Source organism: Podarcis pityusensis (genome assembly GCF_964106645.2).
Source record: "Podarcis pityusensis genome assembly, chromosome: 17".
NCBI classification, from domain to species: Eukaryota; Metazoa; Chordata; class Lepidosauria; order Squamata; family Lacertidae; genus Podarcis; species Podarcis pityusensis.
In genome coordinates, this window is record NC_138042.1 from 4,468,022 (window position 1) to 4,492,385 (window position 24,364).

At 48.1% G+C, this 24,364-nt stretch overlaps 1 protein-coding gene across 1 annotated transcript in view; it reads right to left on the reverse strand.

Moving 5' to 3' along the window:
• The window catches only part of LOC308467121 (semaphorin-3F-like), a gene marked incomplete at its 5' end in the record, with an annotated part of 32,896 nt that overhangs the window by 2,318 nt on the left and 6,214 nt on the right, over window positions 1–24,364 (reverse strand). The window contains 15 exons of the mRNA XM_080988542.1: window positions 97–230; window positions 6,407–6,474; window positions 8,106–8,263; window positions 8,525–8,566; window positions 8,660–8,748; window positions 9,253–9,475; window positions 9,743–9,887; window positions 10,005–10,074; window positions 11,983–12,097; window positions 15,380–15,519; window positions 16,610–16,729; window positions 17,386–17,479; window positions 18,440–18,559; window positions 19,100–19,162; window positions 19,500–19,660. Coding sequence (XP_080844668.1) covers window positions 97–230; window positions 6,407–6,474; window positions 8,106–8,263; window positions 8,525–8,566; window positions 8,660–8,748; window positions 9,253–9,475; window positions 9,743–9,887; window positions 10,005–10,074; window positions 11,983–12,097; window positions 15,380–15,519; window positions 16,610–16,729; window positions 17,386–17,479; window positions 18,440–18,559; window positions 19,100–19,162; window positions 19,500–19,660 — 1,742 coding nt within the window. The remainder of the gene's footprint in view (window positions 1–96; window positions 231–6,406; window positions 6,475–8,105; window positions 8,264–8,524; window positions 8,567–8,659; window positions 8,749–9,252; window positions 9,476–9,742; window positions 9,888–10,004; window positions 10,075–11,982; window positions 12,098–15,379; window positions 15,520–16,609; window positions 16,730–17,385; window positions 17,480–18,439; window positions 18,560–19,099; window positions 19,163–19,499; window positions 19,661–24,364) is intronic.

Sequence of the window (24,364 nt, forward strand, 5' to 3'; positions counted from 1 at the left end):
CCACAAGGGCCATCGAGTCCAACCCCCTGCCAAGCAGGAAACATCTCCACAGTCCACACACTCATAGCTAAAGGTTATTCAGGATGAGGGACTTACCACCTTGCGCTTGTCAGAATTATCAGCTTGCATAAGCCACTTGATGGAGGCATGGGGAGATCGTGGTTCACACTCTAGGAATACACTTCCGCCTTCTAGTCCATATTGAATCTGCTCATGTAATTGTTGCTCTACTGTAAAAAAAAAGAAAAAGTTTGCAAATAAGTCCAGGATTTGTTGAGTGTTATAACCCCACTGTAATTCTGTATGTTCTGCAAGTTTGTCTTACTTGGTTAGCACATAGGTTTGCTTTTCCAGAATTGTTGCTGCAGAAATAGTTAACTCAAGAATTCAGCAATCAGCACCCAGTCCCCCATGCCTACACCACATCTGTGTTGCCCAAAGCTTCATCTCTGTTCCATGTAGTTAGAGATAGCAGTAGGAATTCCCCACAGCCTTGGAACTGGGCACCATGACTAAGTACAGCTACCTGCAGCACAGCCAGTTTTAGGCTACACCTACGTTGAGTAGAATATAGGCAGTGCTCCTGGAAAGGCAGTAAAATGACATGCATTACAGCTTAGCACAAAACAGAGCACTTCTGCACCTGTGAGGGAGATGTGCAGACAGGGCCAAGTCCTGGTAAGTCTTCAAAAGCAAAGCAATGAGCTCAGTTAATGAGAGGCCCAACCAGATCAGCTTGTTCAATGGTTGGGAATATAAATCCCAGGAGGACCAATGCTTTTTTCTGCTAGACATTTCAAAAGTCAACATAATTTCATCCCAGTCTTGTTAGATGAGAGTGGTGTGGGTTCAGTTATCTAAAGCCGTAACAGCATGTTATGAACTATATTAAAAGCACTTCGGTCATTAGGAGCTATGGATCACACCAGTGATGCCTTACTGAACGCCTACAAGCAGCCCTCATTCTCCAGTGCTTCCAACAGATAGGAATGAGTTGTTCAAGAACCCACAAAAAACACAAGCCAATGGTGCCTTTGATTTAGATCAGGCATGGGCAAACTGCCCTCTGGATGTTTGGGGACTACAACTCCCATCATCCTTAGCTAACAGGACCAGCTTTCAGGGATGATGGGAGTTGTAGTTCCAAAACATCTGGCGGGCCAAGTTTGCCTATGCCTGATTTAGATACATCGTAATAAGTCTTCCAATGGAGGATTAGTAAAGCTGCCAACCACCTGGCAAGCAGTAAATACGTTGGGAGATCACACTTTGCTGAATCTGCATTAAATGTGACAGAGCTGAGCAGCCAAGTCAGTCACTAGGAAAAGAGCTAGTGCTGGATTCTGGACCAAAGTGTAAGTAAGGCTCAAGCAGTATTACAAAAATTTAGGAGAGTCCTTTGTCACAACTTCAACAGAGGCTAATCATGGACAAAAAATACCCACCATATCTGTTTAAAAATGTGTTGCTTTGGATGGGGACATATCCTCAGTTGCAAAAATTACAAAAATTAAATAAAAAACAGAAATTTGCTGCTTTCCTATTAGAGATCAGAAATGCTATGGAGACTAAATTTGCCTACCACATTTCAGCCCACCTTCCTTTTAGTTAGACTCCATTTTGTATCCTGTATCTTCTGGGCCATCAAAAATGCCTTTCATTCCCCTCTCCAACTTTTCTAATTTCTGAAGTGGAGGACAAGAGGAATGACAACCATTACCAATGATACCACACCTCACAATGCAGGAAGACTGCCAAAATTGCCAAATTAATGTAGAAAAGTCCAGGAACAGGGATGTACAGAGTTAGCTCTTAGGAAGTGTTCACTGCCAATTTGAGATAAGGGAATGCCTTCATTGTGGAACTGATGTAGCATCTTTTTAGTATACCCAAGATAAAACATATGACTAAAACACACTCCTGCAGCCAGAAGAAGCAAGCAAGCAACACTTAGAAATTCCTGATATCCAAGAATTTAATAGAAGAATTTAACCTTCAGATAAGCTGAGAATAGCAAGAAGTACTAGCGCACACACCCTGCTTTGATAGCTGAGATTCCTGTGATCCTCAAACCTACCAAGCTTGAGATGATCCTGCAGTACAGTTGACAAAGCAGTAACTGGATGTTCACAATCTCACAGCCCCACTCAAGCGCCAGCTAAGGCAGGAAAGCGAGTAAAGCTGGAAACACCACTTCAGCAAAACTCTGTATGATTACATCTTGACCATCCTGATCTGGCTTAAAAGGTAGATTGCTTTGCCACAATTTGCATAAGATTTGGCCCAGGAGACTGTGCTAAAGGGGCAGGCTAGTGATAAAGAAACATTCTCCAGGGAAAGTACAAAACAACTTTAAAATAAATTAAGCTTTGCATACCATTTCTCCCATTGATGAAACTGTCAGCCACTGAGTTAGCAACTAACACATCCTGACCATGACTGATATCACAGCCAAATCCTCTCAGAGCTGGCCTAGAGGTGCAAAATCCCACACTACAAGAGGGATAGGGAACCTATGATCCTCTGGATGTTGCTGCACTACAACTCCCATCATCACTGGCTCCCATTATTGGCTCTGCTGTCTGGGACTGATGGGGGTTAGAGTCCAACAACATTTGGAGGACCACAATTCCTCCATTCCTATTCCTTGAGAAGGCCTTGCCCATTGCGACAGTTTCCACACTCCAAAAGCAAAGTACACCAAAAATGACCACTGTATCTAAGGAAGGAGGCTTGAGTCCATCAAAGCTTGTGCCATAATAAAGTATTTCTCTTTAAGGTGCCACAAAACGTTTGTTGTCTTTGCTGAAACAGACTAAAACAGTTGTATTTCTGGAAACACTAACATGAAGACAGGCATCAGTCAAGATAACCTTTGCATCTCACATTCTTCCACCAGTGATTTCACTCGGAGGCGGGCAATCATCGCAGGCAACAAGTGTGTGTTCTGCAGCAGTGCCTGCCTATGTTCCACCTGAGAACATCAGCCATTACCCCCTGTTGCCAACCAGAGCTGTGTGTGGCCTAAGGCTTATCCCGCAACCTCTAAACTGGAAGATACTGTCCCATTGCTAGTGCTAAGTTTGTTTCAATTTCAGCCCCAATCTGTTTGTGTGTGAGGAGCAGGGGACACCATCTTGTTCTTTGCCTCAGGAACCAAAACGTCTAGGACCAGCCTTAGACAAATTTATTTGGAAAAAGTAAATAAATTGCAAGAATCTTGGTCAGAAGCTGCCACTGATAACAATAAGAAAGGAAATGACTTGGCAAGTGCTTCTACTCAGTTGGCAAGAGGAGTAGGCTTTTAGTAAGCCTTCCTGACGATAAGCCTTGATAGTGTTAGCCCCATTCTCTTCTGTTGCCTCTAAAGTAGACTGTCTTTCCTTCTGCGATGATGTCCCTCAGGTATTCTTCATAAGCAGGGAAGCCCAAGAGCTGCATAGGTGTAAGCAATCTGACTAACCCCTGTCAAAAAAATTATAAACCCTCCCAAACATCTTGGAACTAGACTGAACACAAGGAACTAGATATTAACACAAGGAATAATAACATAAGGAAGTGTGTAAGGGGGAAAGTATTTGCTGGGCAGAGGGCTGTTGTGCTCAGGTCCTTTGGGCTTCCCTTAGGCATCTGGTTGGCCACTATGAAAACAGGATGCTAGCTGCCCCATTGGCATGATGCAGCTGGCTCTCTTCACATTATTAAGGTATTGGGAATAGAGGGTTGTTCACATGTCACATTGAACATAGGCACAAGCCGTATCTACACATGTACCAGTGTTCATATGAAAAAGGGCGCGTGTGTGGATTTGTGCAACACAACTATTTACTTGTGGAATCACACCATGTATGCCCACTTGACCACTTTGATCTGCAGAATTAGCACTGCCATAGGTGCCATATTTGCCATATTTGTACTTTTTTTTTGCAAACTGCTTAGAGGTTGGTGGTACATAAAGGTTGTGTGTGTGTGTGTGTGCTACATATGAATACCACTTACTGTGGCTGAAATTCCCTGTGTCAAAGGTACTGAAGATTTTGTGTTGAGCCCCAGACTATTGCTGATCAGTCTGAATCTACTTCAGCAAAGCCCTGTGGACCCACCAGGCCACCCTCAAATCGTTAGGAAGATTTGTCTGGAGGGAAGGAGGCAGACTACACCTAAGTAGCAATGAGGTCACTAGGATAGAGCAGCATACAGTCCTAGTTGAACCCACCTCAGCAGAGCACAGCACTGGAAGAGGTGCAGAAAAAGATAACCTCAGATGATCAAGGGGCTAAAGCATCATCACTACAAGCCTAAAGTGTCTGATTGCTTCGTGGCTTACAATGCAGGAGGACAACTAAGGGAACCACAGCAGAGGTTCATAAAATTACGCATGTTGTAGGTAGAGAGGTTTTTCTCCCTCTGTCATCACATTAGGCCACCCAATGGAATTCATGGGCAGCAGATCCCCGGACAGACAAAAATAAGCACTTTTTTCAACCAGCGCATCATTAGTTTATGAAATTCACTGCCTCACAACAAGGTGAAGGCCACTGTCTAATCCTCCTTTAAAGTCATTTATGCCAAAGTCGCAGAGGATGTAGCTCCATGAGCTCTATTAGCCATGAGGTCTATATGGAACACCCACTTTCAGAGGCTGAATTTCAACTACTGTGGGGCAAGCAGCGGAGCTGTGTTGGCATCATGCTCTGCTTGCCAGTTTGCCAGGAGAATCTGACTGGGATGCCAGACTTAGGCGGACCTTTGTTCTGAAGCAGCAGGGCTCTTCTTACACTTCTATAAGATTTCCATGGCCTCAAGGGTCTTTAACAAAGAAATTGAGCAGATTATTCAAAATAAACAATTAAAAAACAAGACTCTAAAAGATTCTCCCATCTTTCACCTTTGTCACCAAAAGGATGAAACAGAAACACAGGTTTGGAGCACCTTGTAACTTTATTAGAGAGGAAGACTCTCTTTCAGAACCAGCATACACAACCCATCACAGGTGGCATTTCTTCTGGTAACTCACAGCAGTTCTTGTGGGGCAACCCATCTTGCCATTGTGCAAGAATTACTCTTCCATTACAGGAGTATCATGCATAGGGGTAGTAATGTTTATGTCTCACAAGGGTGGGGAATCTTTTTCATTCCCCCATGGCCAACCTTCTGGAGGCTTGTTGGTGGTTGGCAGTGACAGAAGCCAAAGGGGGCGGAGATGCTTACTTTTGCCAACGGACTACATTCCAGCCAGCCAAAAGACAAGATTTCTACCTCCACCTGACCTCTCTCCATACTTTATCTGAGCAAGCAAGAGTTCTCACGCTCCAAGGACACATTCCCACCAGGCAAAAGCACAAAAGGGGTATCAAAAGTGGCCTGGGAAGACTCCTGAAGGCCAGGCAGAGATATCAGGAGGGCTTCGTGCCAACTTAGACAAATGCTTCCCATGTGTGGAGATCACATTGCTTGCCCATGCCACTTTTCCCTGCACAACCCCAGTGCTGGCTCTTAGCATTATCCCACTCTGCATTCCTAATCCACTAGAAGGTCATTGTGCTCCCCTTTTGAAGATCCTGGCACCCATCTCCCCTGCACTAGTAAGTCCTCAAATGGTCAATTCAGTTCATTTCCCACCCCCACCAATCTCTAATCTAGATCGTCCTCTGACACTTAATGCAGAGGAGAAATACCTTCAAATTTATCTTCTAAATCCTCATTATGTTTAACACAGCATATGCAATCCTACCCTTCTAAATTGGAATTACATTACTTTCAGGGGGAAAGGAAGCTGCCTTTTACCAGGTCAGAATATTTATCCATCCAACTCAGTATAGTACTCTGGCCACAGCTCTCCAGGGTCTCAGCCAAGAGTCTTGCCCATCACTTGCTAAACCAACCCTTCTTTTCAAAAAACCTGTAGATGCCAGGGATTGATTCTGACACCTTCTGTATTCATCCTATGTGCTATGGCCTCTTCATTCAGCAACAGAGCTGGCTTTTATAAAGCCAGGAGTTGCTGCAGCAGCCAAACCACAGAGAGTTTTCTCTCAACCTTTATTACATTACCTTCCTTGCAGAAGCAGTGGATTTGTTTTTCTTTTGAGAGTGCTGAGCAGGCATGTCCTGGTCTGAGCATCTGAGATAACCCTTTCCTCCTGTGGCAATTAGGAACTGAGCCTGCCTCTGCCTTTTGATCCCCAGAGGAGCCGGACTTCCCATTCCACGCAGCCCTCCCGAGACTTGCCAAATTTTGTCAGCATTTGCGTTAAGGGAAACGGCACATTTGTTGGCAAGCACTTCTTCACACAGCACACAGTTGGACTATGGACTATGGATCTCCATCAGCTTGGATGGCTTTAAAAAAAGGATTAGACAAACTCTTGGAGAATAAGGCTGGGATGGTGCTGTGAAAACTTACCTTTGGCATTAAAGCCCCGGCACTGCCGCAAAGGGTCACCATGTTTGATGTCCTGACGGCGGCTCCTCCTAAATGAGAGGGAAGAGGTCAAACTCATTCCCTTTTCCAACCCAGGAGACTTCTTTGAGACTTTCTTTTGAGCAGCTAAGGGAAATTAGTAAACAACGACCAACCATAATCATGATGATAGGTAAAGGTAAAGAGACCCCTGACCATTAGGTCCAGTGGTGGCCAACTCTGGGGTTGCGGCGCTCATCTCGATTTATTGGCCAAGGGAGCCAGCGTACAGCTTCCGGGTCATGTGGCCAGCATGACTAAGCCGCTTCTGGCAAACCAGAGCAGCGCACGGAAACACTGTTTACCTTCCCACCGGAGGGTACCTATTTATCTACTTGCACTTTGATGTGCTTTCGAACTGCTAGGTTGGCAGGAGCAGGGACTGAGCAACGGGAGCTCACCCTGTCATGGGGACTTAAACCGCCGACCTTCTGATCGGCAAGTCCTAGGCTCTGTGGTTTAACCCACAGCACTACCCATGTCCCATCAATCATGGTGCTTATTATTTTTCTGTTTAACAGCCAGGGATGGAGCACCTGTGGCCCTCCAGATGCTGTTGCACTACAACTCCCATCATCCCAGACCATTGGCCATGATGACCAGGGCTGATGGGAGTTGGAGAGCCACAGATGCCCCATCCCTGATTTAACCAACTCATCCTGCCCCCCTTCAGTTTAGTGCTTCAAGGCTGCTTCTATTTGAACAAAATAGTTTTCAGTCAAGTTTCCACATGCAGACCCTCCTCTTAGAACAAGCTGCCTTGCTCTCTGCCCTTTGTCCACACTGGAGGGACACACCACAGGCAAATAGGGCAAGGCTGGGAGGGGAGGAAATCTCAGTATTGGTGGCAGCAGGGGGGCTGGGGAAGCCACTTCGGAGCAGCCCAGACCAATCTGAGAGTGGAGGAGAGAACCGCCAAGCCAGGGATGCTCCTGCCACAGCCAGTCACACATTACAGTGGTACCTCTAGTTAAGAACTTAATTTGTTCTGGAGGTCCATTCTTAACCTGAAACTGTTCTTAACTTTTCTTAGCCCACTTTAGCTAATGGGGCCTCCCATTGCCACCGCGCCGCCACCGCACGATTTCTGTTCTCATCCTGAAGCAAAGTTCTTAACCCAAGGTACTATTTCTGGGTTAGCGGAGTCTGTAACCTGAAGCGTATGTAACCTGAAGCATCTGTAACCCGAAGTACCACTGTACTTTTGCTCAGGGATCAGACCTGAGGGCAGTAAATAGCCCTCGTAGAAGTGGCCTTGGAGGAACTGACTCTTTCTTTTTCCCTTGCCAGTGGTGTTTTCGGGTGCCTCTGCCAGAGCAAAGAGCAAGCCCTACCCCTGGAATGGAATTCGCTCCCACAAGATATAGTGATGGTCACCGCCAACACGGATGGCTTTATAAGATGATTAGACAAATCCATGGAGTGGCTGCTAGCCTCCACTGGCAGAGGAAGTATGTCTCTGAATTGCTGTGGTCCAGCTTGGGGGCTCCCCACAGGCACACGGTTGGCCATTGTGAGAACAGAACGCTCAACTCAATGGACCACCGCCCTGATCCAACCTGCAGGCTCTCCTTACATTCACGCTTCCCTCCCTCCTTCCCTTGGCATTTGCATTCCCAACTTAGCACTCTCAGGATGTTACCTTTTGGCTGTGTGGCTGTAGCGTGCGCAGCGCTGCCCATCCCAAGCGCAATAGGGATCCCTGGCCAGGCAGCAATCGGCACAAGCTTCACCGTATTCGCGGCATCGATGGAGGCTCAGCTGGGAGACCCCCACGTCTGAGGAGGCGTACAGCTGTTGCTGCAGAGCAGAGAGGAGAGAGCAGCGGCTGAATGGGAACCTGGATTTGTCCTTTTGTTGCAAGACCACCCGCTTGCCTCCTACAAGAGGAAGCCTGGTCTTCAGCCTCTGCACAACAGCAGCGGAATCCTAACCTCCCTTCTCAGAGTTGGAGGACTAAGCCCACAAGGTCCTTCAGGTACCTGCACCCCTGTCAGAGCAGCGACCCAGAGTGCTCATCTCCTACTTTGCTCCTCAGCAACAGGTACCTCAACCACCTACCCGTTTAGAGGATATCCACAGGGTCTTCACAGGCGCTGGAGCCTGTAAGGCAAAAAGAGGAGAGGCCAACGTTGAGAAGGGCAGACAGGTGGCAGTGTTAGGGCAGCAACAACAGGGAGCCACGTGTTCACTCACCCTGAATACTTCCACCTCCTCCAGGGTCAGCTCTTCCAAGTTGCCCTGTTCCTTCGGCAGCACAATCACCTTCTGCACTGTGCCCTGGTCTGGAGGAAGAAGACCCAGACATCTTCCTTCAGAAGCTATGGAGGACATTTTACTCCAGTGCTTCAAAGAGCTGAACTGGTTGCTTGTGGACGGTATTTAGGGACAACTTCAAAGGTGTTGGTGTTTACCTTCAAAACACTACGCTAGGGATGGGGAACCTGTGATGGGGAACTTTAGAGGTTGTGGGACTCCAACTCCCCTCAGCCCCAAGCAGCATGGTCAGAGATGATGGGAGTTGTAGTCTGAGAACATCTGGAGAGTCACAGTTTTCCCATTCAGCCGGGGAAATTAAGAAAAAGAAAAGTCACTCAGGTCACAGCTGGGAATTCAGTGGTATTCAATATGCACTTGAAGCACCTATTAGCACCTTTAACAAGAACAGGTCAAGAGGTGAGTTTTCTAGGTGACTTCCACCACAGCCTGTGGGAGTGGCTGAAGAGTGACAATGTCAGAAAGCATCCCTAGCTAAGCACTCTCCAGCAACTATAGCACCCATTACTTACCTGTCCCAAGAAAGAGAACCTCATAGCGCCCGTCCACTGCATCCACTAGGTCCACGGCCAAGGTGGTGAAGCTGTAAGGCACATTGGTCCTCACAAGCAGGGGGCGGCGCTGCAGTGGGTAAACAGCATTGTACATCAGAGGGTGGGCACGCACAAACGTCACCAGCTCGTCTGAAAATTCACGTGTGGAGCGAAGCCCTGGGGTGAAGGTTCCTCCTGGGCACTGAGAAAGAGAGCCAGGTAGCAGAGTCAGAGTCTTGGCCAGGGTGGGGGGAACTGTAGGGGTCCAGCTTTCCCCACCCTACCCTGCTAACCTTCTTTGTACCCATAATGCAAAGGAAACACACAACTGAGTGTAAAGCAGGAGAGGGGGTAAATATAAGGAAGAAATCGCAAGGAGCTTAGGGAAGGAGAAAAGGGAGGCAGACAGTGAAATCCAGGCGCTGAGGGGAATAGCACATTAGGGGAGTGAGAGGCCTTGGTGACTCACAGCTCCAGGGCGAGGGTAGGGCACCCGTCCTGTGTAAGGGCCCCACTGGTAGTTGTGTCCCTCCTTGTGGGCAAAGGGCCCATTGAAGACTGTGCGAATGTCGGCCATGGAGTAAACGCAGACCGCAGAGCCACGGAACACGGACCTGGAGGAAGGGAGAAGGGAGACAGGGGCACACACCTGTGTGAGGCCCAAGGCCTGCTGAGCAGGCTAAGCCCCAACACTGAAGCCCAGCTGTCCCCACCAGGGGGTGCTCACTCACCCCAATGAGGAGAACACCCCATAGAGCAGAGGGTGCTTCTCGTCCTGAGTCGGCAGCAGGAAAACGTCACCTGGAAGAGGGAAACAAAGAGGCAGAGCTTCTTGAGGGAGGGGGGTAGGTTGTGCCTGAAAGATTTCCAGTCCCCATCTAGCCTATGGCCAACCCCCTGCATCAGGGGTGACAACCTGAATAAAATATTTGGGGGAGGGGGGTAAGCTCTGCCCTGCATAATCAATCACAAGACGCACAGACACCATTTGAATGGCAATGCTCACCAACTTTAGGGGGGCAGCCCCCTCAAATATTTTTTGGGGAGCCAAATAGACCTCAGCCCCTAGAAGTTGGTGCCTATACCTTGCATGTATCTCTCAATTACATCTGTGCTGTGGCTTAGGGGGACATACTGAAGCAAATGGCAGCGAACAAATGGCATGGCAAGGGGTTGGATTAGATGATCCCCAGATCCCTTCCAACTGTCCAATTCTATGATTCTATGAACACACATGGAAATCCAAGGGTTCCTTCCAAAGGGTCATAGGAATGGATCAAGTCCAGAGAAATAGGTTGCTTACATTGGAGATGGGATTGATGGGAGTTGGGAATCCACAGGATCCCCATCCTTGCCTACACAGTGAATTTAGGGAGATCTGCAAATGGCCAAATGAAGAAAAACATTTTTCATCCCAATGGCCACTGGAATACACAGGGCTGGGATCTTCCACCTTGACCTGGAATGCTAAGAACAACAAGCATCTTGGCAGATGTCTTTTGGAATGGCCTCAAGAACCACTTGAAGTTGACAGAGCCAAGATATTTCAATGGCCACTCTCTGGTGACGCCTGGCTTTAAGTCATAGAATCATAGAGTTGGAAGAGACCACAAGGGCCATCGAGTCCAGCCCCCTGCCAAGCAGGAAACACCATCAGAGCACTCCTGACATATGGTTGTCAAGCCTCTGCTTAAAGACCTCCAAAGAAGGAGACTCCACCACACTCCTTGGCAGCAAATTCCACTGTCGAACAGCTCTTACTGTCAGGAAGTTCTTCCTAATGTTTAGGTGGAATCTTCTTTCTTGTAGTTTGGATCCATTGCTCCGTGGCCGCTTCTCTGGAGCAGCAGAAAACAACCTTTCTCCCTCCTCTATGTGACATCCTTTTATATATTTGAACATGGCTATCATATCACCCCTTAACCTCCTCTTCTCCAGGCTAAACATGCCCAGCTCCCTTAGCCGTTCCTCATAAGGCATCGTTTCCAGGCCTTTGACCATTTTGGTTGCCCTCCTCTGGACACGTTCCAGTTTGTCAGTGTCCTTCTTGAACTGTGGTGCCCAGAACTGGACACAGTACTCCAGGTGAGGTCTGACCACAGCAGAATACAGTGGCACTATTACTTCCCTTGATCTAGATGCTATACTCCTATTGATGCAGCCCAGAATTGCATTGGCTTTTTTAGCTGCCGCGTCACACTGTTGGCTCATGTCAAGTTTGTGGTCAACCAAGACTCCTAGATCCTTTTCACATGTACTGCTCTCAAGCCAGGTGTCCCCCATCTTGTATTTGTGCCTCTCATTTTTTTTGCCCAAGTGCAATACTTTACATTTCTCCCTGTTAAAATTCATCTTGTTTGTTTTTGCTCAGTTCTCTAATCTGTCAAGGTCGTTTTGAAGTGTGATTCTGTCCTCTGGGGTGTTAGCCACCCCTCCCAGTTTGGTGTCATCTGCAAATTTGATCAGGATGCCCTTGAGTCCATCATCCAAGTCATTCAAGCTAATTCTTTCTCCAGAGCTTAGGGTGCAATTCTGTCTCCTGTGCCTCAACCCTCTGACAGTCACCTGCACACACAGAGACAATCACTAAGCCTCAGGTTTCTGCACCAAGGGTGGAACCTGAAATCCTTATGGCCTCAACCTCCCCCTGCCAACATAAATCATTTCTGCCCCGCCAAAACAAAATCCCTCTCCAAAACAGCAGCTCACGGAGCTCATCAAAGAAAGTCTCCACGCCGTCCTCTCCAATCACTGAGCAGACAAGCCGAGCTTTAAGGAAAGTCGTCCACTTGTTCACCAAAGAGCGCTGCCCGCCATCATCATTCTGAAAAGGGAAATGTACAAGGGTCTGTCAGCTAATCCCTACAGTGGCCAAAGCGAATCACATGCTTGGTCTCTGAGTGCACAGCTTTTCTTGCAGAAATAGACAGCATGTAGAGCCCAGTCTGGATTAGGATATTGGGGGGGGGGGGTGGCTTTAGTTCTCCCCCGCCACCAGTATGCTCCCATTCTAGAAAAGAGGGTGATGTACTTGCAATCTGCATTGGGTCAGGGGGAAGCTTTCATTCACCCCTGAAGAACAATAGATCCAGCAGCCACCTCTGCGCTGGAAGATGAAGAAAGCCATTATTTGTACTGGGACCTCTTGCCTTAACACCAGAATGCAAGCAAGAATCAGAAAGCTTAAAAAAAAAATTAGAACATGGAGGGCATGGAATAGGAAATGGTAGGAAAGTTTTATCACAGAGGAGCAGAGAAAGCCAAACAGAGACCCTAGGATTTGGAGATCTAAGAGCAGCAGGAGACTCTTAGTTGATTCAATTAGGGGGTGGATCAAAATTCTCTAACCCAGGGACGGGCAGGCTTCAGGCTTGAAATATTTAACTGCATCTTTTTTTTAACCAAAACATCAAGGTCCACCCATCAGAGCAGTGTGCAAAATAGTGGCTGGTGGGTGGGGCGGGGGAACACAGAAATAAGGAACAGGGTACCCTCTGAAACCTTTGCTGATCCACTGCAAATCAGCCAGAGATCTATCAACAGAGCTTGGTCTTTCTGTCTACCCCTGCTCTAACTCTTTTTCAGCAATAGCACTGTTACCCATAGAGAAGACAGTTGGGTGAGCACTAATTTCCAGAGGAGAGCTCTTCACAATCAACTTTAATTGTGTGACCTGAATTTGCTGGTATCTGAAGTGGCACCATTTCAAGATCTACACAGTTAAAAGAATCAGGAACTATGGTGGACCTTGGAAAGTGAAGGACTCTCCTTCCTTGGAGGTTTTTAAACAGAGGTTGGGTGGGCATCTGTCAGGGATTCTTTAGTTGTGATTCCTGCATTGCAGGAGGTTGAACTGGATTGTCCTTGGTCCCAACAATTCTATGGTGCTATAAATATATGGCCCCACCACCCACTCACAGCACACTGGAAAAACTTAGAGGTTACAGAAAGAATGCACATGGGTCTGGCCCACTTTTCTTTGAACCATACCTTGATTATTGATTATTGAAAAATAAGGAAGAAAAGTTTAAAAATAAAAATGAACTGGCCAAAGGGACAAGAGTAAGTAAAAGGGATGCCAGGAAACCGGGAATTAAGTTCACATGTAGTGGGGGTATAAATACGTACAATTTTTAGGGCAAAGGGTGTTTAAGGAGATAACAGAAATCACTGGGTAAAAGCTGGCCGAAAGTCCAAAGGTAGCATTATTATCAATTTACGATGGGGTGGAAAGTTCGCAGGCTATGAAGGACTTGCTCACAAATTTATTGACAGCTGCACAAGTCATTATAGCTAGGAAGTGGAAGGGGCAAGGTGAATATAAAATGGAAGAATGGTATAAAGAGGTGTGGGATAAATTTATTAATGATTTATTTATTTATTTATGATAAATTAACATGTGCTATTAAGGTAAGACGGGGAACATGCAAGAGAAATGATTTTGAGGAGATATGGAAGGGGTTTGTAGAATTTGTACTGTTAGAATGGAAAGGGGTCAAACCATTGCAAGAGAGGTGTTGAAATCTTGGGATGTTGGATAGCTACAATGGAATGGTCTTGCGGGTGGGGTGCACATTTTTATTCTTTATTTATTATTATTACTTTGTCAAAATAAAAAATAAAATTATTTTTTAAAAAACAGAAAGGATTTGGGGTAACCAGTTCAGGCATCCTTTATTAAGTGCTGCTGGGCAAATCACTAGGCTAAGTAAAACAGGTTCCCCCCCCCGCTGGGTAGGGTTCTGTACTTAATGTAATTGAGAGCATTTTCAGACCTGAACAACAGTTTGAACCTCATGAATGTCCTGTAACTCAGAATGTAGTGGCTCTCCCCTAATCACATGACAGGGTTTCAGTGGCCATGTGGTGAGTTGTCAGGGAAATTCAAAATATTAATCACACACAATCTACCAGGAAGTTCCCTGCACAAGCCACAATGAAAGGATGAGGGAATCTGGGCTCTTTTCCAAGCTCCCATGAATTTCAATAGGGATTTTGCAAGAAAACATTTGAGTTAGTTGTGGTCACAACCTGTGCACAACGAAGACCAGAATGGCTGTGCATATACCTACACCTTCCACAGGCTCGCTATGGTGCACAGATGTGCCGCAACTGGCACAGGACCAGCGTGCTTGCTTGCGTGTCTGCATCTCTGTGTGCTTGTGGGAGTGCAGAGAGTAATGTGGAAGTGGGGAGCGTTCCTGTTCAGGGTTCCAGCCCGCCAATAGTGCTCTCTTCCACAACACACCATCACCCAACAACAACAGATACCGAGTGTTCATTGAGCTGTTAGCTTTTCTGTGTTGGTTTCTTAATTGACGCACAAACACATGCCCGGCCAAAGATAGCCTGCACTTCTGTAAACTCTGAGGTTCTCCCAAGCATGCTGACACCTCCCTTTTATTCCTCAGTTGCCTAATTTGGTGCTGTAATCCTGCTGACACTGACTAGCAGAGTTCACTAGCTGAAAGGGAGTGATATGGCCCAAAGCAGATCCCTGCTGGAACAGACCAATGACAGTTCTGGTCCATTATCCTGTTCCTTGGGGAGTTTACAAACAAGGCATCAGGCAACTCCCACTAGATTTCCCCAACAGCAGCATCTGCCATACTGCCTCTGAATTCTTATAGTACAGTACAGCATTGTCTGGTTATTAAATCCAGCACACTGTATGGTAGTCAACTAATTCATTTTGTAAGTGGATTACCACTAGCACAACAGGACTCCCTCCCCAGCTCCTCCCCCTACACGTGCCCCAAAATTTGCTCCAGGGGGTTGGAGGAACCCTAGAAGAAATTTAGATGTATTCAAAGGTAGGGTGGGGGGAAGTCCCATTGAGCAAGCAGTAATCCTAAGGCTAGTGGGACCTTGACTTAGCAACATTTAAGGCAGCCCAGAATTTGGAACCCTTTTCTAGGATCTCCAGGTGCAATTTTAGCTCTGCAGGAGCGGGGACACAGCCATCGCCACCAGCAAAACACACGCTCACACACCCCTCAGGCGGCAGCCCCCGGCCTGCTCCATCTTTCTCAGCCTGGTTCCCCATGCCTCAAGCCAAAACTCAACCGTGTGGGTGGGTGTCTCCCCCACTCCAAGCGTCGCTCACCAGGCAAACCCGTCCCACCCGAGCGAGCACAGCAGGCCCCACGGCACCCTCAAGCGCTTTCTCACGGAAAAAGAAGTAGAGCTTGTCATCGTTGTGGTCGGAGCTGTCGGGGATGACGCGGGCGTGGAGGAAGACAGGGTCTGGTGGGGAGGGGAAAAGTGCCGTTACCTTGGTCCGCCACTAGGCAGCACAAGCAAACACTTTAGCCCAGTGGCTGCCAACCTTTGGGGGCAAGCGTGCCACAACAAGCCAAGTACAACATCTAGGAAATTTTCTACACTTTAGTCCAGGCTTCCTCAGCCTCGGCCCTCCAGATGTTTTGAGACTACAATTCCCATCATCCCTGACCACTGGTCCTGCTAGCTAGGGATCATGGGAGTTGTGGGCCAAAAACATCTGGAGGGCCGAGGTTGAGAAAGCTTGCTTTAGTTATAACACATATTCTTATGAATTGGGGTAATGCTAATTTTTTCAACGGGGTGGGTGAGTTGGATCTGTCCTTTTGCATGATGAGCATTCAGATTCATAGTCTGCTCTTTGTACACTCAGTTTTAACGTTTCTTTTAATGCCACGAATCGCTTTAACTCACTTTTGTGAAAAAGTGACAAATGAACACAAATACAGTGGTGCCCCGCAAGACAAATGCCTCGCAAGACGGAAAACCCGCTAGACGAAAGGGTTTTCCGTTTTTCAATGCGCTTCGCAGGACGAATTTCCCTATGGGCTTGCTTCGCAAGACGAAAATGTCTTGCGAGTCTTGAGATTTTTTTCCGCTCCCCCCCCTTCTTCTAAGCCGCTAAGCCTTTAATAGCCTTTTAGCAGCTAAGCCGCTAAGCCTTTAATAGCCGTTAAACTGCTAATAGCGGTAATCCGCTAATCCGCTAATAGGGTTGCTTCGCAAGACGAAAAAAACCGCTAGACGAAGATACTCGCGGAACGGATTAATTTCGTCTTGCGAGGCACCACTGTAATAATGAGGATGAGGACGGGCGTAAGTCTGCTGAGCTGAGCGGCAGGCAGCAGCCTAACAGAGGAGAAGCAGGCGGGGCTGCAGGTTTCGCCTCTATGGCACTGCCAAGTGCAAGGCTCCCAGGTGTGCCGCAACATGCACCCCGCTACCTGTGCCACTCACGCCACAGGAGGTGAGCCATAATTCTCGCCATTATCCACAGTGTGCTATCCCAGCACTCATCCCCACCCACTTCTGGCTACCTCCATCAGCCTCATACCATAGAGCCAGCGGGAATCATGTTGCTCGGTGCGCACAGCCGGTCGAGGCCCCATCGTTCGGAACACGGCAGCATCAGTGCCCATGAAATCCACATGAACTCCAGCATACAGTGTGTTATCTGGGGAGAGGAGAACGGTGGAAGGGGCAAATGGCAGCATTAGTCGAATAGACACAGAGACACAAGTAGACATATAGCCGATGCAAACCTGAAGGCAAGGGAACTGGGTACAAGAGTGTAGACCTTTGGTCCATCTGCTCCAGTATTGTCTGCCTTAACTGAGAAACAGCAATCCAGAACATTAGACGTGGGTCTCCTAACCCTGTTTTTGAATCTCCTTTCAATTGTGGTTAAACATGGGACCTTATACTTCCAAAGTATGTGCTCTGAAACTAAGTTATGGCCCCTCAGTGGAAAATATCTTCTTGGCCTGCAACATCCTCAGCAGCTTCTTGTTCCCTGCCAATCAGCTGTTTAGCGCTAACTGGCTGCTTAGCTAATGCAGCATGTCTAGTAAATGCAAGAGAAAGACAAGTCATCAAACAATGGTGGCTGTAAACACACAATGACATGGTCTCTGGCTCCATTGGGCAACCTGTGGCCATTTATATGCTGACAAGCAAGATAGATCACACTCATCTAGAGCTCTCTTGTAAGAAAAACAAGAGTTAAAAGACAAATACATGTATATGCACAACACTACTGGTACTTCATAGAGATAACTGGTAGCAGGGTTGCATCCAGGGACACATGCAAACTCACTCAAAGTCACTTACTGACAAGCACAGCCGTGCTGTGCTGCCGGGGGTCATATGGGCACTTGCCCTTCCCTGGCTCCAGTGAACGAGGCACCATGCGGAAAAGGTACTCCTTTGAAGGGATGAAAAAAGAAGAGAGCATGAATATGAGCATGGAAACCTACCTTGAACACCTAACCTAAAGCCCAGCTCATTTCCAAAACTGTGGAGGGACAAAATCCCACTCTTGACCTGCTCTCCTTTTCAGAAGTACCCTCTCTCTTCAGAAGCTCACACAGGTAACTGCCTTAAACTAAGGCTGTGTACTCACTAAAACACATTTGTAGAACATTCTTTCCTCTTAAAGAATTCTGGGCACTGTAGGTCACCCCTCACAGAGCTACAATGCCCAAAAATCCTGAGCAAACTATAGAACCCAGAATGTTTTTTAGCGGTATAGGATGTATGTAGCGTACATTTGTCTAGCGTACAATTGGTCCCTCTAACTTGGAAGGCTTTAAAAGAGAATCTGACAAATTCATGGCGGAGATGGCAATCAATGGCTCTTGGCCATGACGGCTATGTTCTGTCTCCACAGCTGGAGGCATCAATGTTTCTCAACTCCAATGGCAGGAAACTACGGGAGGGGATGGTGCTCTTTTGATCGAATCCCGCTTGTAGGTTTTCCACAAGCATCTGGTTGGCCACTGGGAGAACAGGAAGGTTGACTAGATGGGTCATGTGCCTGATCCAGCAGGCTCTTCTTGTGTTCTAACTCACTATGGTCAACAACAGGGAAACCTGTGGGTCTCTAGATGTTGTTGGCTGCCAACACCCATCCGTCTCAGCCTCCATGTCCAATGATCAGGGATCAGAAGAGCTATAGCCCAGCAGTATCTGTGGGGCCATAGGTTGCCCACACCTGAGTTACATTGACTGGCAGTGACACTCCAGGGTTTCCGACTGGGATCCTTCCCAACTCTACCTGGAGATGCCAAGGATTGAACCTGGACCTTTGGGCATACAAATCATGTCTCTACCACTGAGCAGTGGCTCTCCTCCCAGCGGGAAGCAATCCAGGTTCTCTGCTTACTTCAGAGCGCCAGCCACGGTTGACGAGGGCACAGACTGGGTGGTAGGCCCCTGTTCCACACACGTACAGGTGAGTGCGGTTCAATGGCTGCATAAGCCGGATGTAGTTGAAACATTCGCCCTGGAGGGTAAAGAGGAAACAGGGCATGAGCTGGCAGACATCCTCCTGGCAGCCAGAAGTTGGCTCAACCCCCATTTTCTTACCCTGTCCCTTCCCCAAAAAATAAAGAGGAAGGGGAGCTGACTTCTGGTGGGGGGCATTGCTCAGAAACACAGGCTATGCAGGATCAATGGATAGCAAAGATGATGTCATGGAGGTAACAGCTTTGGGGTTTTTTGGTAATATTGTTCTTAGAAGTACACAAGAAAGCCCGGGAGGTCCAGGGGTATTCCTGAAGGCACATCATCTTGTTGAAGGTAAGCAAGTCTGGGCCTGGGAACCACATGCATGCCACCTCAGGTTCCACAATGGAAGAAAAGCGGGATATAAATGTAAGAAACTAAAGTAAGGAGTCAGATGGATTCAGGGACAGCCATAGCCACAAGACAAATGGTCTTTCCACAGGGATTTGGGGCATTTAGACCAAAAACCCCACTAGCGGTTGTGAGGTGATACCCAGGGTGATAAGAAGAGAGCAGTGGAGCAGCAACTACGACTCACCCTCTGCCCCTTCCCTGCCAGGCGACACTCATTCTGGTGGCTGGGAAGTGCTGGCCAATGAATCTGTGCAGAGAGAGACAGAGAGAGATGAACAGGATGGGGATTGGCTTTGATAGAGTGGAGGTATTTCTCCCTCCATGCCAGGCCTTCACGCACTTGCAGTTAGCTGTCTTCTGAAGCTTGGCCAAGAATCCAGGGTGCCCATCTCCCTGGCTGCCTCTGCTCCAGCCTATCCCATGTTCTTCTTCACCTCCTCCCATGTTACCCCCACCAACCAAACCCAGCCTTTTCTGGACGCATCCAGCGGACCACAGCCCAACCCCATAAATCCTGGGCAATGTGGCCCCTTTCGTTCTGACGCAGCGCAGCTCTCCTTGAGGCCCTCTGCAGCAGGGCTTACAATGAGCGGCTCCTTGTTGATATTGTGAAGATCCAAGGCCACCAGGAAGTCTCGTGCCCCCAGGTAGAGCCGCTCCTGGTCTTGGTCCATCAGCAGGATCCGGTAATCGCTTGTGTTGAAGGAAAAGCTGAAGGGGCGGGCGGTGCGTGTCTCCAGGAGTTCTGGGGAGATACATCCTCGGAGTCAAGGACCAGTCCCACAAGCCAGCCCACTCCCTCAGCCCACTGGCCTCCAAAAGGAGGGTAAGTCTCAAGCGTCCTCATCCCCCTTCTTTCTTGCTGCCTTCCCCATAGAATGGGCAGCAGTGGGAGCAAGCTAATCTATGTGATCCCTGGTCTGGGCTCAGGCCGAGCTGAGCTGAGCTCAGGGGGTATTTTGGTCCCATGAAGTGGCTAAGGCGGAGCCGACGTGGGTGGTGGGGGGAGGGTGCTCAGCGGCTGGTACAGCAAAGAGCCTAAATCCCCCAGCAATCCCCCTGGCCACATTCCAGAGGCGAAGATCAGAGAGTGGCCTGGTGAGCTTCCCACCTGCGGTGACCTTGGGGATGTGGCCAGAGGACAATCAGCCTCTTGGCCCAGCTACTGTCTGCAGCCAAGTCTGGACAAGAATTCAGAGACCAGGGACAGAAATTGGCCTAATCCCTGTGGACAAGTGGACAGAAGAGCAGATTTCCGGGGAGCTCAGAGAGGGAGACAGGTGGGGAGCGGGGAGGGAAAGGAGCCTGAGTGGGATGAGGAATTGAGATCCAATTAAAATGAAAGGAACAAAAGTAAGTGCAGGAGCAGGACTCCAGGGCTCTCTCCTCTGTTCCTTCTGCTCCGATTCAGCCGACCGACTGAATCTGAACGCCGGAAACAGAACCCGGAGAACCTGGTGGAATTCCCCAAGCATTAACACATGGCAGGTGGGAGACTATCATCCCCCACCCTGCAATAAATGTCAGGCAGCCCCATGGCAGGATGCCCAGGGCAGGGTGTGTCACGCATACCCATATCTGATGTATACAATGACCATTATATAACACTGCATACACCAGCAGTGCTGGGGACCCCTTTCAGGGATATACACACAACCAAGCAATACTGGATTATTTCTTAGGCATTATAAGCAGCAACTTGAGAGGGCATGGGAGAGTTTTTCAGTCATAAAGGAGGTGGTGGTGGTGGTAAACTTGTGACCCTCTGGATGTTGTTGGACTCCCTGTATCCTTTGCCTTTGGCCATTCTGGCTGGAGCTGATGGGAGTTGGAGGCCAACAGTATCTGGAGGGTCACACACTCCCCAACTGTGCCATATGAAAACTGGGTGTTATATAATTACCAGCGGAAAACTGTCAGTTATGATAATTAATTACTAGGTGTTAGGTGAAGGTACAACTTCCCTGATATTCTCCTCTGACAGGAAGGGGAGAAGCACCACAGGGTGCTCTTGCCATACCAGCAGCAGTTTGGGAGGCTGTCTATATGGGTCCCCAGAGACTTTGGAGAAAGAATGTGTTTATGACGTTTGCACGGGATAAATCTGGAATCTCTCTGGAAATAACATGCTGTTGTTTTTTCTGTCTGGGGAAATTCATGTGGTGATTCTGTTGCTGGGTAAACAAAGGCATAGTTGCTAAGGAACACAAATCTGCAAGGAAAAGGACCTTTTGGGGCTCTGAAAACCCCTCACGTCTTCTCTCCTTGATTGGGCCCACCAGTGGCAATGGATGGTGTTTTAGATGTGTCTCCACCACAACAATACACAGAATACTTTGAAAGCTGCCCCTAATTTGCACAGCCAAGGTGGAGGGACACTTCTACCAGCCAAAAACCAAACAAATAAAAAACAGGCATCATTTCCTGTATTCGCACACAAGGCATTTGGGCAACTTTGTCAGGAGCGTGCAGGAAGACTCCCTGAAATGCATATCCAGACCAGAGATGTGCCACTAATAAGAGCCTTGCTAGATCAGACCAGAGGCCCATCTAGGCCAGCATTCTGTGGTCACAGTGGCCACCCAGAGGTCTCTGAGAAGCCCACACACCAAATATGAGTGCAATAGCTCTCTCTCCTGCTGTTGTCCTGCAAAGACTGGAGCTCAGAGCACATAGCTGCTATCATGACGAGTAGTCATTGCTAGCCTTATCCGCCATGAATGTGTCTAATCTCCTTTTCAAAGCCGTCTAAATTGGTGGCTGTCACCACATCCTGTGGAAGCAAATATCATAGTTTGAGTAAGTGCTGTGGGAAGAAGTACTTCCTTTTGTCCATTTCCACACAGAGAAGGTATTAAAAACTGTCACCAGACATTTATTAGAACCAGGTGGGTATCCTCTTTCAACGAACCACGTTTGGGGTTAGTGTTTGGAGGAAATCAGTTGGGGCATGAAATGTGGGAGGCAGTTATGGATTGACAGTCGGGATGGTGATCAAATTTTGTCGGTTGACAGTGGAGGGGGGAGAGGATGAAGGGTAGAGGGGATTAGCTGAGTGGGAATGTGTTTAGGAGATTACTAGTTCTAATTGCATTCATCCCAGACTTCAGCTGACTGAATTTATTTTCATTGTTCCTCAAATAAAGCACTTGGTTGTTAGCCCTGGATAACTGTTGGTGAAAAAACATGTTTAAATGGTTTGAACACCTACCCCAATACACCTATTCACTACCTGACCATGAGTTCGTAGTGGATAGCTCAATTAAGACGTTGTGTAAACAGCATGGAATAGTTGCCGCCGCTGCCTCCCCCCCCCCCCCCCCAGTTCCATGCTAGGAACCATTAGGAAAGGAATTTGAAAGAAAACTGTCAATATCATTATGCCATTATACAAATCTTTGGTGCAACAGCACTTTAAATACTGGTGCAGTTCTGGTGGTCTCACCTCAAAAAAGAATATGGTGGAACTAGGAGAGGGTCAGAAAAGGGCCACCAAACTGATCAGGGAGATGGAGCAAGTCCCCTGTGAGGAACAGTGGCAACATATGTGGCCTTTGAGTTTAGAAGAAAGGCAAGTAAGAGAATACAGTGGTACCTCGGGTTAAGAACTTAATTCGTTCTGGAGGTCTGTTCTTAACCTGAGGTTCCACTTTAGCTAATGGGGCCTCCTGCTGCCACCGCAAGATTTCTGTTCTCATCCTGAAGCAAAGTTCTTAACCCAAGGTAAAGTGGTACCTCTGGATACGAACGGGATCCATTCCGGAACCCCGTTCACATCCTGAAGTAAACGTAAGATGTGACTGTGGGTCTGTGCGTGCCACATTTCGCCACTTCCGTGCACGTACGTGGCATCATTTTGAGTGTCTGCGCATGCGTGAGCGGCGAAACCCGGAAGTAACACGCTCCATTACTTCTGGGTCACCGCAGAGCGCAACCCGAAAATACTTAACTTGAACCTACTTCAACCCGAGGTATGACTGTACTATTTCTGGGTTAGCGGAGTCTGTAACCTGAAGCGTCTGTAACCCGAGGTACCACTGTACATGGCAGAGGTGTATAAAATTTAGCATGGCATAAGGAGAAAGTGAACAGAGAAAAGTTTTTCTCTCACACATAACGCTAGAACTTGGGGACACCCAATGAAGCTGAACGTTCAAAGATTCAGGGTGGGCAAAAGGAAGTTCTTCTTCACACAGCTGAGCCATGGAATCCACTCCAACAAGATGCAGTGATGGTCATCAGCAACCCGGATGGCTTCTAAGAGGATGAGGCAGATTCATGGAGGAGAAGGCTATGAGCAGCTACAAGCCACCAAGGTGATGTTCTACCTCCACTGTCAGAGGCAGGATGCTCCTGAACGCCAGTGGGTGTGAATCACATGTGGGGAGAATGCCTTTGCTCTCAGGTCCTGCTTTGTGGCTTCCCATAGACATCTGCTTAGCCACTGTGGGAAGAGGATGCTGTACTAGTTGGGTCTATGTTCCTTTCCCAATAAAAATGCCTTGACACTTCCTGCATCTACATACTACTGTTAGCACAGCAAGACTACAACACTTTTGGAAAGCCATGAACTTTAACAAGCCTCTGGAAGTCAGCACGAGTGGCAAATGACCCTTGCAATAGAACTTGCTGTCCCCTCTGCCCCAAGCTCACTGGGTGGCCTCACTGGTTCTATTTTATATCACTAAAAAATAAAATGTTGTTACATGCCTTGGCACAGGGCAGACAATCAGTTGGACATGACCTTCCCACATTGTGCAACAGCAGGAGATCCCACCATATCAAAGGCACACACAAGCAGAACCCGCTTTGTAAAGGTGCATGGGCTCTTCATGCGGCAGACGTGTTGAACAGCCACAAAGAACATTGCGCCCCCAGCACAGATCTTTGCCACACCCTGGCCAAGCCCACAGTGCAATCTAGGCTGCAGCAACCAAGCGGCTTCAGTTCACAAAGAGCAACTGTACAACACTCTTCTCCCCACACTGTTCCCAAATAGCAATGCCCAGCCATACTTCCACTGCACACCCTCCTGCCTTCATGAAACATAAGCTGGCCAGGCTCCACATGAGATCACTGACTCCCCAAGCCTGCAATCCATGACATGCGTCCTCACCACATACAGTCCTATGGGTGCACACAGACACAGGCAAACACACGTGTCTATGCATGTGTGCATTCATGCGCGCGCACACACTGGGCAGAGTAGTGTTCAGGGCTTTGCCTTTTATAGGCAGGATCGCTGCTGCCAAAAGGAATGAATTGTCCTTTGGCCAAGGATGTTTCTCTCTCGCGCGCTCTCTTGCACACACATGCACACCCATCCACTTCAAGGGCTGGGCTAGCACCAAATGCCTTAGCTGAAGGAAAGGAGGGGAAAGGGGCTGCAAAGAGAGCAGAGGGCTGGGTGCCCGTAATGGGGGTTGTGGCACGCACTCCCCCAGCAATT